This window comes from Pseudonaja textilis, chromosome Z, assembly GCF_049901715.1.
Source record: "Pseudonaja textilis isolate UNSWEBS1 chromosome Z, rPseTex1.2, whole genome shotgun sequence".
NCBI classification, from domain to species: domain Eukaryota; kingdom Metazoa; phylum Chordata; class Lepidosauria; order Squamata; family Elapidae; genus Pseudonaja; species Pseudonaja textilis.
In genome coordinates this window covers 28,006,948-28,020,230 of record NC_142008.1, presented here as the reverse complement: position 1 = coordinate 28,020,230, position 13,283 = coordinate 28,006,948, and the positions used below count along the sequence as shown (strand labels likewise).

Sequence of the window (13,283 nt, the reverse complement as noted above, 5' to 3'; positions counted from 1 at the left end):
GGATGTGTGCAGGAGCAACTTTTTTTCTCTGTAGCGTGGTGAATCAAAATTAGGAAAAAGAGCCTATTTTTGGAGGCTCAAGTCCATTTCTAAATTGCTAAAAGCAATAGATCAAACAGGTAGAAAGCAAGTATTAACTATATAAAAGGTAAAACAAAATAAAAAAATATAAAAAGAAACAGAAATACAAAAAAGACTTCTGATTTCTTTTTGGCATATGCAAAAAAGTTACATTCAACTCCTCTGTAACATTCAGTTTTAAAATAATCTATAAATATTATTGTCACCAAACTCTGGCGTATTCATTTTTTTTTCTGTTTTATGCAAGTATTTGTTCCCTTTAGTTTTCATTCTTCTCGCTTTAAGAATTTAATATCTTTTAAAAGAACTATGTAAGAGGATGACATTACCTAAGAAATTTCCTCAGCAGCAAATTGCCCAGAGAGAAGCAACAAGATTTCGAACCCAACTGGATCTGGTTAGAAAGATTATGGAATAACATATGATTTTCCTTATTTGGATTGCGCTTTCCGCCCTTCTTCAGCTACAGTGTTTAAATTTCCAGTTTGGGTAGATTTACACAGTGTGTTAGGATACACTCTGTTCAGGGGTGGGATTCAAATTTTTTAACAACTGGTTCTGTGGGCATGGCTTAGTTGGTGGACGTGGCTTGGTGGTCATGTGACTGGGTGGACGTGTCATGTTATTGACTGGGCATGGCGAACTCAATATCATTCACATCGAGACACGCATCTCCTCGCCTGGCCTTTCATGACTGTGGGGATGCTGCAACAGTCGTAAGTGTGAAAAATGGTCATAAGTCACGTTTTTCAGTGCCATTGGAACTTTGAATGGTCACTCCACACAAGCAAAATACAGCGAAGAAGGGGGAAAAACTCCAGAGAAGTTCCAGAAACAGGAAGTCTAGTCCTGCCAAGAATGTAATAAGGGTTAACGGAGGAGCAGTTTCTGTAAGCAACACCAGAATGTTTCCTTCCTGCCTTCCTTACAGGATTAGGCCTGTAATTTCTTCTAACAACCGGTTCTCCAAACTGCTTAGAATGTTAACAACCGGTACTAGCGAATAGGTGCGAACTGGTAGAATCCCACCCCTGACCATGTTGAACAAATTTCATTTTATTCAGCTCACACCACATACGAAACCATAGCCTTCTCTATGGGTCCTCCAACCTTATGGAGGAGTCTGCCCTCAATGAAATGGTGGTTTTGTCAAAATGTAATAAATCTAAATATAATAGAAATAAATATAAAGACCATTAAATATTCATATTTAATGGTAAGGAAGGAAAGGAAAGGAAAGATAAGATAAGGAAGGAAAAACACCCTCCCTTAACTGAGTTTTTGAATTAAAGTTCAGAAAGATGTTTTAACTGTGTTTTACCAGCTATCCTTGTTTTGACTTTTATACTTCCAGCACAGGGGTGTCAAACTCATGTCGTCACAGCAGCGTCAATTTGATAGGTCTGTCCTAGTACTTATTTGCCCAGGATGTCAAAAAGTTTTGTGTTTACAAAACACTTTGGCTAAGTTAACACAACATAAAGTAATAAAATAAATAATAGCCAAACAAAATAAGTAATCCATTGCTTGTGTTGGATTGCCTAGATTTTGGAATTCCATAGTATCTCAAAAGGTTTCTGCAAAATTCCATTGTGCACAGTTAGTTATATTTTTCTTCTACTTGTTTATAGAATTAAATAAATGTACAGGTTTTCTGTACTTTTCTGAGGAAATAAAGGTACGGGTAAAGGTTTCCCCTTCCCAGTTGTAGAGGACAGTGTTATCTCTCTTTTTTAGAGAACCAGTGTTGTCCAAAGACATTTCTATGGCCATATGGCCCACATGACTATATGTTGAAGCACGTGGAATTCCGTTACGTTAACACTGAAATAGTTTAAAACTGCCAATTTCATAAATGAAGGAATTTTGGATGTAAATGTCAGGAAGGAACTCCTAATTGATCTTAACCCATTCCTAAGAGGTCTGTAAGGGGCATGCATAAGTGGACAATCATGCCTACCGTCCCTGTCCTATTGTCCCCAATTATTAGTTCCTATTTCTTATATTTAAACTTATATTTATTCTTATTTCTATTGTATTGTAAGCTTTTGACAAAATAAATAAATAAATATTTTTTCCCCTTTTGCTGAGGAGATAGATCTGTCAGTCCATTGAAGTCATCACTCCCCAGCTAATTACTTCGTCGTTTTGCAGAGACAAAAATATACCTGGGGGTGGAAGGAGTGTTAGTTTTAAACTGTCTGTCTTTCTGCAATTCTCCAGAATCCATTTCTGTTTCTTGACAGATCCCAACACCTTGTATTGTAGAAGCGGATAAATTTGTATCATTACAAATTTAATTCAGGATTTGGCCAGACTCAAGCATCATTGACTGCATGTAAATACATGTGTATAAATAGGGATATGCAGGATTCAATCCAGAAGGAAAAATATACTTTTGATTCAGAAGGTGATGCTTACTGTATGTCAGCAGCACCTTAAAGGAGCCATATTTTTTCCCCTTCATTTTATGTTCCAGGAATTTAAGTTCAGCGAATGCTAAAGAGCTAGCAACCTGTGTATTTTTAGGGACTACATGGCTACTTTCAAGACCAAAAAAAAAAAAAAATCTAGCTTCCTTAAGCTGCTGATAAGAAGTATAGCCTGTGCACGCACCAGGTGCTGCAAAAATGCTAATCCAAACACTGCTCACTATTAACTTGAATATATATCATGTACCACATTCAGTATTTCTTCCTTTATCTTTTGTTTGTATCCAGACCCCTGTAAATTTAACTAATGTTATTTATTGGACTTTGTAAAAAAATCAGGATGAAAAGAATGTTGATGATTTTTGAACTTTGATGTTAAAGAAAATATCTGAGAATGTCATGGATATCCAGGGAAACAAACTAATGGAGTATACAACAAACTTGTTTTCACTTGAGTCATTAATGACCAGGTTCAAATTATCATATTTTGGACTCATTATGTGAAGCCCTGGCTCCTTTGAGAAGCTATAGTGCTGGGAAAAGTGGACAGAAAGAGAAGAGGTTGATGAGTAGCAAAATGGATGAACGTGATCACAAAAGGGTACTATTTAAAAAAAAATGAAGGGACATATTGAAGACAGAGCATCTTGCCAAATGTATATGTGGATCCTAAGAATGAACACTGACTTGGCACATAACAAATCAATCAATATTAATTAAGTCTGTGAGAAACTGTGTTAAGGAAATACTTCGATAATGGTTACTCAGGCTTCTTTCCAATCTTTTAGTGAAGATAAAAAGGGGTGGAAATCCATTGGGAGTAATGTGTCACAGGTCTAACTTTTTTATTCCCAGCATCTAGGAATTAAAACACATTTTTCTAACATTTTTGTTCTAAAATGACAACATAAATTATCCCTGTCAGTTAGGCTCAAATCATCACTTTACTAAATATGCAATTAAGCATTTCTTACTTTCTGACAAGATCACTATTAAATTTTGAACAGTACAGGCAACAAAATATGTAGTATTCAAAGATTAAAATAAACTATTAAATTAAAAATAATACAGAACATTGCAGAAAAATATCTATTTGCTAAATTGCTCTAAATTATATAATCATATTCTAAATTTTCTTTTTTTTAATCTAGCGGAAAGTTGCTTTTACCCAGGTTTGGGAATGTTTTTTCCTGAATGTTTTTCTTCCCCTCTCTTTTTTGTAATAGGAAAACAAATATTTGATATCTGATCCAAACTATTTTTTTTTCAATATAAGAAGTCTACATAGTTGCCAGAATTTAGCCATTAGACTATAGTCTTCTCAGAAGTATCCAGATTTTAAATTCCCTGATCCAGAAATATTGAGGCAAAATTAAATCAAGACAGTCCTACCTAAGTAAGCAAATTGTCACAAATCCAGAATCCAGCTGGCAGGTTCACAAATAATGATCGCATGACCCCAGAACAACATTTGTAAATACATGCTAGTTACCAAGCACCTGAATTTTGATCATGTGACCATGAGGATGTTGTGAAGTTGTACACTAAATGTGAGGATTTGTTATAAGTCATTTTTTTCACTACCACTGTAACTTTGAACAGTTGCTAAATAAATGGTTGTAAATTGAAAACTACATGTATCAATTTGGAACATATGCCAGTATCCCATAATGGTGTATTGTTTAGGTGTTGGACTATGACTGCCTCATAGATAGAGAAACTGAATGAGTGAGATCCATACTTTGTCTTTTAGTTCACCCTTCTTAAATTCTCAATACTTAGCTTGTAATAGGGATAAAATTAGAACAGGGAATTCCATATACACTGCTTTGAACTTATTGATGAAATATACCATAGAAAGCTAGCAAATTATAAAATCATATCATATAAATAAATCATATTCCCATTGTGGCTCTTACTGCCACTTACAACAAATTTCTCCTGATGCCAGAGCCAAGTCTTCATTATCCTAATCCCCAAAACATTCCATTACTAACCAGGGCCGTCTTAACAGCATTATGGGCTCCGGGCAAAGCAGTGTACTGGGACCCCTACAACAACTACTTGCAGGAATAAAAATGTAAATGGCTGATAAAATTAAACATATACTTACTTCCAACAAAATTGGTGTTGAAACATTAAAAATATGCTGTGCAGCAACAACTAATCAACATGATAAACATTTGAACAGTACACAAGGCTTGAAAAACACAATAATACTCAGTGAGCCATACAGTTGCTATATTTATATGATACAAGGTGCATTGAAGGGTTAACATACACAGATTAGTATGGGGCCTCTATGTTCATGGGGCCCACTGGCAAGTACCCATCAGGCCCATGCCTTAAGACATCCCTGTTACTAACAAGAAACAGCATGGCTGGCTCAGGAATTCTGGGAGTTGAAGTCCACAAATCATACAAGGATCATAGTTCCCACTCCTAATTTAAGAAAAGAATTATAAAAAGACTTCATTTACTATGGTTGTTCTTCCCTTCTCAAGAAAATAACATTCTCAGTCTTGTGAGAGTTTAAGGAAAACTTATCCAGAACTCAGTTCTACTTCGGAAGTGAGGCCTGGAAGAATTGAAGCACTCAAAATTTTTCAGATAAATGTTCAAAGCTTTTACAGTTCCAACTCAGCTTAATTTCCCAATGAACAATTAAAATATTTTGTCAGGAAACTTGACTAGATGACCTAATTCTGCTTTATTGTAAGTTTGAATCTTGCATGTCTGAAGACATAAATTTCTCATCTCCACTTTTAACTGATGGATCAATTAGGGTAGGTACTTCCTAAACCTTTTTCTTTGACCATTAAACCACTAGGAATATAGCAATAGCATTTAGACATATACCGCTTTACAGTGCTTTTCAGCCTTCTCTAAGAGGTTTACAGAGTCATCATATTGCCCTCAACAATTTGGGTCCTCATTGGGATGGAAGGCTGAGTCAACCTTGAGCCTGGTGAGATTTGAATTGCCAAATTGCAGGCAACCAGCAGTCAGCAGAAGTAGCCTGCAGTACTGCAGTCTAATCACTGCACCACCGTGGCTCATGTGTATATATCTTGTTTGGTTGTTTCTTAGGCACACCTCTTCCCTTTATCCCCCAAGGTCATATACACATTCTGTTACACATTTTAAAAGCTAATTGGATACTGATTCTATAGTGGATTCATACATTGTTCACTCATACTTTATTTAATCATGATTTACAGAATTAACTACTACTGATTCATTTAATAAATGAAGAGGCCATATTCATACAATATGTTAAGCAATACAGCAAGACTAATCAAACTATATAATGGTTTAGTGTGATCATAATTGAAATATCTCAGTTGGAAGCTGCAGCCCATTTTTCCATCACTGGGAATAAAGGACAGAGAGGAAACCTTATCTTGCTATCAAGACATCATATAAAAAAATAATTCTTGAGTTCTGACTTACTTTGTAATTATGGTGAAAGAATTTCCATGCATTATTGCAATTTGGCAGACTATCTAAGCTTGATCCCATGGAGAAACTAATTTTTCAACCTACCTTATAAAGAACAATTCTAGGCAAGTCTTCATTTTAGGTATTTATGTATTTGCTTGTTTGTTATTTAAAAGACTTATGTGCGCGCCTATTTCACGAGTGTTCTTAGCTCAAAACAAGAATTAATGAACCTATCTGATTAAACTTCGATGATGTGTGAAACACTGAGCTTCACAGTAAATCATCTTAGCACTAGCTTAAATTAAATTTCATAATCTGTGCTTCATTGACATATTTAATTTTCCAAAGAAGGACTAATGGGAAAACTTGATATGCCATAAATGTTTAGTGTAATTATTTAAAATGTAATACCAGAAGACAGAAATGTACAAAATAAAATCTAACAGGGTCTTTCAATTTCCTGCAGAGCCAGAAAAGACAGATTTGTCCAGAAAAGACCTGCAATGGATAAAAAAAGCAGTGGTTATTTCTTGCTGATCATTCTACTAATTGTAAGTAAAAAATAAAAAAGCCTAATAACATTTATCTGAAAACCACTCAAGCCAAAGTTTGCATGTTATTAAGCGCATAAACCTTATTATGCAGAGGTAAACAACTTTAAACCCACTGTTCCTATTGCTGTCTTGGTCCACACTTGGTCTAATTATATGTACCTCAATGCACTGTGCATATTAATGAAATATCATAATTTGTTTACTTATTTGATGTACATCAAATCAGATCAAATTTTTGAATGAATCCTTTCAACAACTTAACTATTTGCAGCTGAAACTAATCTGGAGATTCACTCCTTCTCACTCCATCCAATTAATGATGTTAAAATGGCATTCTGTATGTGTTTATATCTATCAAGGCCAGGACACAATAAATTGATACTAATTGAATTAGTATCATGAATTATATAATTGACAAATTGCTTCTGAAGTCACAAAGAGACTTGCCTATACATGGTTGCTAATTCTCATTGACCAATAGACAGATAGATAGTTATACACAAATTTACACCCACTTACACATAGAAATAAAGGCAAAGGCAGAGGTTTCCTCTATCCAGTTGTGTGAGTCTAAGAGCGGTGCTCATCTTTGTTTCTTAGCCAAGGAAGCCTGTATTATCCAAAAACATTTCCATGGAATCTGAGTGATTGACTTTTTAGCGGCCAAGCCCAGCATCTTTAACCTTTGAGCCATTGCACCCTGACACATAGAGATAGTCCTTGCTGAATTATTACACCTGAGATTGGCAACTTGTTTTCTAAGCAACTCCATCATTAAACAAGATGTCACATGACTGTGAGTTGTGACTTTACTGCTGGTTTCTCCTTTGACTTTTCTTGTTGGAAGCCAGCTATGAATCACTCAAATGATAATCACGTAAATGCATAAACATCCACTGGTTGTGAAGTGCCTTAGTCTCAATCACATGACCACTATGATGCTATGATGATCAAAGGATCGGTTTAGTTACTGAATGGTCACTACACGGCAGTCTTTAAGCTTGGATTATAAATTGATATAGATAGATACCGCAGCAGATGATAGATAAATCTCAGGACATCAAGGCAAGGCAGGCCTCTAGTGCACGGGTGTCAAACTCAATCGTGTCATGTGACATATCATGATCTAGCGCAACGTTTTTTGCTTGGGGTGGGTATGGTCTTCATGTGGCTGCCAGTTTGACACCCCTGCTCTAGAAAGTAACCAGTAAGCCTCGACCCATGCTACCATGAAGGCAGGCACCGTTAGTCCCCCAATATATAATAAAGAAAGTTGACAGAGTAGCAACACGCTCACAAAAAGAAGTTCTCAAGGCAAGGCAGAGCAGAAGGCTAAAGACATGAGTCAAAGCCAGGGAATGTAAGCTAAAACAAATAACTGTTTCTAAAAAAGACTTAACTCCACGTGGCTTCCCCTTAAGTCAATCCATTCCAGGTGTTCCTTGTGAGGAGTGCTGGGTCAATCTTCTCCTGAGTAGCCTTGCAGGTCTTCTCTGAACTTACCTATGCTCTGCTGTCCATGCCCTTGGATCAAGTGGGGCAGGCAGCTGTTTCTCATCAGAGGGGATCTGCTACCAATCAGCACCACCTGTTAGCAGCCAATTGCCAGAGGTTTTCTTCATGCCCTGGAAAAAAAATATCAGTGTGCCTCTTTCCCCTCTTCAAGTTATGCAAGCCTTAGTCTAAATTCTGTTTCACTAGGCACTTGATAACTGGAATAAGAAGCAGGCCTGGCCTAGATGTATGTGTGTGTATATCGTCCCCCTTTAACATTGGCCAGGAGATGCCATCCACTTCTGTTGTACTATAACATGCTACCAAGATCCTGTCAATGTTTTATCAAAGATTGGAGAAACGGAACACTGGTTCCAGAAAATATATGTTACCTTCCTCCATCAAAAATGGAGAAAGCTTTATTATTTCATTTTGAAGTCCAAGCAATTCCAGGGAATCATTACTATATGGATCCTATCATAAAAGTCTGCATCATGAATAAGATTAAACAAACATAAGGATAGAACAAATAAAACAAATATGGATTGATGCATTAATACAATATCTCAAAATAGAAGTAAAATTATTCTTGTATGGTCCTTACCAGAGGGCAGTTTGTAGTTGATTGGAGAGGAAGATAGAATCCAGCTGGAACAATCCTGTTATCTACTTCTATCCTCTCTCTCATGGAATACTAGCTTTTATGAAGAACAGGAATAAATGGGTCTGTAGTGAGTGTGAGTTTAATTGAGAAGGTCTTTGTCTTCTGTTGCTTTTTCTGATTATTCATTCTATAAAAGAACTAGATGTTTTAATGTTATTTTATAGTTTTGTACACTTCCCAGAGTCCACTTGAGCTGAGTGATCAATAAAGCAGTTGACTCTCCTTAATATGGAGCAAAGGGAGGCATGGAATGTTGCAAGTACACCAGTTAGTTAAGGAAGACAGAAAGGCATTCGAAAAAACATCTGAAGAACATGTACTGAAGCTAGTATATCAGGAAGGCTTACTGACTTCTGGAGAGACCAAACTGGCCTACAAGAAAGACAAAGTGAAGAACAGGAAAGAGACATGGGAAGAGAAAGCATTACATGACTAGTGTACATACACAAACACACACATACACGCCACCAAGAAATGCACATAACTACAACATCCAGCAAGAGCTAAAAGCTGCAAAGTTGAAGAAAGAGACAGAGGGGCTAATTCTGACTGACCAAGACCAAGCATTAAAAACAAATGCATCCAAAGCCAGAATTAAAAAGATAGCAACAGACAGCAAGTACCGCTTCTTCAAAGAAGCTGAAGACACAGTGGACATCTAGTTAGCTGCTGCAAGATTTCACAGACTGACTATAAACAATAGCATGACAAACTAGCAGCAATAGTACATTGTAAGATCTGAAAGAAATATCATTTGCCTGCAAGCAAGAAGTGGTAGGAGCACAAAAACAGACAAAATAATAGATAATGAAAAAGCTATGGAACTTTAGAATTCATGCAGACAAGCACCTGCCATATAACATCCTAGATGTAACCATTGTTGATAGGAAAGACAAAAAAGTCTGGATGGTGGATAAAGCAAAAGTAGAAGAAAAGAGAAAAAACTGAAGAAAAATCACAAAATACCTGCAAATAGAAGTAGAATGACTGCGACAAAATAAAGCAAAGATAATACTGTTGTAGAGCGGCGGAGATACGAGGCTGACCCAGAGCGTTCATTAAAAAGGGGCTTTATTCGGTGAATAAAGGTTGCCGTGACTGCCAGGCTAACAAGGCAGATCAGCTGGCGGCAACAGCTGATGCCGTTTGACAGCTCCTTTTATAGCTGCTGTCAAACGGCATCAGCCAATGGGAGCAGTCGGCACTCCCGCTCGAACTGCAGACCTGGTTGGGGACTCCAATCAGTTCTATGGACACAACACTCCTTTCCCCCGGCCAGGAGCATGCGTAGTCTTGCAAATAGGCCGGTCACCTACAATGGCAGTGGGACCGCCTGAGTTCAGGGAAGTCTCCGGCTGGAGTGAAGTCCTCCGCTCTTGGGGCTGCCCTGGGGACTGCAGGAGAGCGGGTTCGGTCTGTGGGGGCCTGCGGTGGATCAGGTAGGCTTTCTCGTTCAGTTCGTTTTTGGCGCGTCGTTCGGCTGGGGCGGTAGACCGGCTCGCTCGGTTGGGAGTCCATACCCTTTCGTTGGTAGATCGGGCCCGGCAGGGAGCTCTTGACTCTGTCTGGGTAGATTGGGCCTGGCAGGGAGCTCTCGGCGTTGCCCGGGTAGATCGGGTCTGGCAGGGAGCTTTCGGCATTGTCCGGGTAGATCGGGCCCAGCAGGGAGCTCTCATCGTTGTCTGGGTAGATTGGGCCCTGCAGGGAGCTTTCGGCGCTGGCTGGGTAGATTGGGCCCTGCAGGGAGCCCTCGGCACTGGCTGGGTAGATTGGTCCCAGCAGGGAGCCCTTGGTGCTGGCTGGGTTGGCTGAGTAGACTGGCCCCTTGGCGTTTGTCGGGTAGGCTGGATCCTCAGTGCTTGCTGGGTAGATCAGGCCGCTTGGCTGGATGCGGGAGCCATCAGTTGTGCCTTTCCACCTCCTCCTCAGCTGGTCCACGTGTCTGCGCCACATGCGTCCGTCATCTAGGAGGATTCTGTAGGATCTTGGCCCTGCAACTGACACAACCTGTCCAGGTACCCACAACGGGTCCCCTGCATACCAGGTCATGCAGGGCAAAGTCCCTGACCAAACTGTCAGACCCCAAGGGGGTGCCTGGGCTGTAATGGGGGTGTAGCCTGGCCAAGGTGGTCCTAAGACACCTCCCCATTAATAGTTTAGCAGGTGATTTGTTTGTTGTGGTGCATGGGGTTGTATGCTGGCTTAGAAGATAATGGGATAGTTTGGAGTGCCAGTTTTTCTGGCCAAACCTAGCAAGTGCCTCTTTTACTGACCTGACTGCCCTCTCAGCCATCCCATTACTAGCTGGGTGAAAAGGGGCTGTGAGAATGTGTATAATACCTAAGTTGGCAGCGAACATTCTGAACTCACAAGATGTGAACTGGGGACCATTGTCAGACACCACTATGTCAGGGAGGCCATGGGTGACAAAAAAACGGGTCAGAGCTTTAACAATTGCCTGAGTGGTTGTTGAAGGAAGTAGAGCCAAGTCAATCCATTTGGAATAAGAGTCTACTAAAACTAAGAAGGTCCGCCCATGTACTGGTCCAGCCAGGTTGATGTGCAGGCGAGACCAAGGCCCCTCAGCACTTTCCCACCTGGTAGGAGTGGCTGCTGGTGGGGCAGGCCTGGTAGTTTGGCATGGTTGGCACAAGCTTACCCAGCTGGAGATTTGGGCATCCATGCCTGGCCACCATACGTAGCTGCGGGCCAGGGCCTTCATCCTCACGATGCCCAGGTGGCCTTCGTGAAGGACCGTTAAGATTGGTACACGGAGAGTGGCTGGGATGACCACCCTTGTTCCCCATAACAAACAACCCTGCAGGCATGACAACTCTTGTTTGCGAATTTTGAAGGGTATGAATTCAGAAGTGTATTGTGTTTCAGGCCACCCCCACCCCACCCAGTCCAGAACCTGGGCAATTACCCTGTCTTTTTTTGAGTGCGTTGCAATGTCTTCAGCTGTAATAGGTAAATTGAGTTCATTGACTTCAAAAATGGCATGAATGGGTGCAGGGTCCTCAACTGGAACTGGCAGGGGGCAGTGACTAAGGGCATCTGCGTGACTCAAGTTTTTTCCAGGGCGATGCACTAACTTGTATGAATATGCGGCCAGGAACAGAATCCACCTGGTCATCCTAAGTGACAGGACCTGTGGGGTTTGCTTGTCCCCTGACAAAAGACCTAGAAGTGGTTTATGGTCAGTTATGAGTTCAAAGTAGTGTCCAAATAGGAATTCGTGAAACTTTTTTACAGCAGCCACTGCAGCCAAGGCCTCTTTATCAATTTGGCTGTAGTTTCTTTCTGCAGCAGAGGAAGTCCTAGAGAAAAAGGCGATTGGTGCTTCAGAGCCATTTGGGAGCCTGTGGCTCAGAACTGCCCCAATACCAAAAGGAGATGCATCAGCTGCCAGGACTAGGGGGAGTTGTTGATTAAATTGGATTAAAACTGCATCAGATGTTAGTAAGGATTTGACTGATTTGAAAGCGTGGGCTTCCCTGGGCCCCCAATGCCAGGGGGAATCTTTGTCTAACAGTCTGTGTAAAGGTTCCGCAATGGATGCCTTATGAGGAAGAAATGAAGCGTAAAAGTTCAGCAGCCCCAGAAAGGCTTGGAGTTCCATCTTGTTGGATGGTGTGGGTGCCTCGTGGATAGCCCTGACTTTGGACTCAATTGGGTGAATACCAGAGGCATCAATCCTGTACCCTAGAAAGTCTACTTGCTTAGTGGCGATGGTGCACTTCTCCCTTTTGAGTTTGAGGCCATGCTGCCTGAACCTATCTAGGACTGCCCTAACCCTTTGCATGAGTTGAGGCTTATTAGTTGCTGAAACCAAAATGTCATCAAAGTAAGGGACTATACCTGGAAGCCCTTGAAGGATCCTTTCCATGAGGGACTGAAAAATACCTGGGGCTACACTAACGCCAAATTGGAGGTACTTGCATTTGAATGCACCCCTATGGGTGACTATGGTTTGCAGCTCAGCTGTCTGATTATCAACAGGGAACTGTTGGTAGGCCTGGGACATATCCAATTTGGCAAAAATGGTGCCAGGTTCAAAAGTATGTAACAGGTGTTGGATCACAGGGACAGGGTATGCGAAGACCTGCAGAAAATGATTGAGGGTGGTCTTGTAATCAGCGCAGATTCTCACGCTGCCATCTTTTTTGAGTGGGGTGACTATGGGGGTCTCCCACTTAGCAAAATCTGTTGGTTCTAGTACCCCTTGCTTTAACAATTTGTCTAATTCTAAGTCCAATTTGGGGCGGATGGCAAAGGGTACCCTGCGTGGCTTGAGGTGAACAGGGATTGCCTGGGGGTCTACAGTGAACGAGATGGGGGTGCCAGAATAGCAACCTAATTCATTGCTAAAGACATCGGAATAGTCTGTGAATAGCGTGTCTACTTCAGAGATTGAGACAGCATGGATTCCATTTATACTAAGGCCAAGGGAAGGGAACCAATCTAGGCCCAGCAGACTGGGGAGGGCACCATTAACTACCACCAAAGGCAAATGGCCTTTAAAACTTTGGAACTGAACTAAAAACTTGCCTTTCCCGAGGACAGGGATGTTCTTGCCCTGGTAGTCCCGTAGGGTCAGGTGGCATTTCTGGA

The 13,283-nt window shown here is 40.5% G+C and overlaps 1 protein-coding gene across 1 annotated transcript in view; it reads left to right on the top strand.

Moving 5' to 3' along the window:
• Positions 1 to 13,283, top strand: part of CALCR (calcitonin receptor) — a 155,688-nt gene that overhangs the window by 67,874 nt on the left and 74,531 nt on the right. The window contains exon 2 of the mRNA XM_026706218.2: positions 6,424 to 6,508. Within this exon, the coding sequence (XP_026562003.1) occupies positions 6,461 to 6,508 (48 nt within the window). The 5' untranslated portion in view covers positions 6,424 to 6,460. The remainder of the gene's footprint in view (positions 1 to 6,423; positions 6,509 to 13,283) is intronic.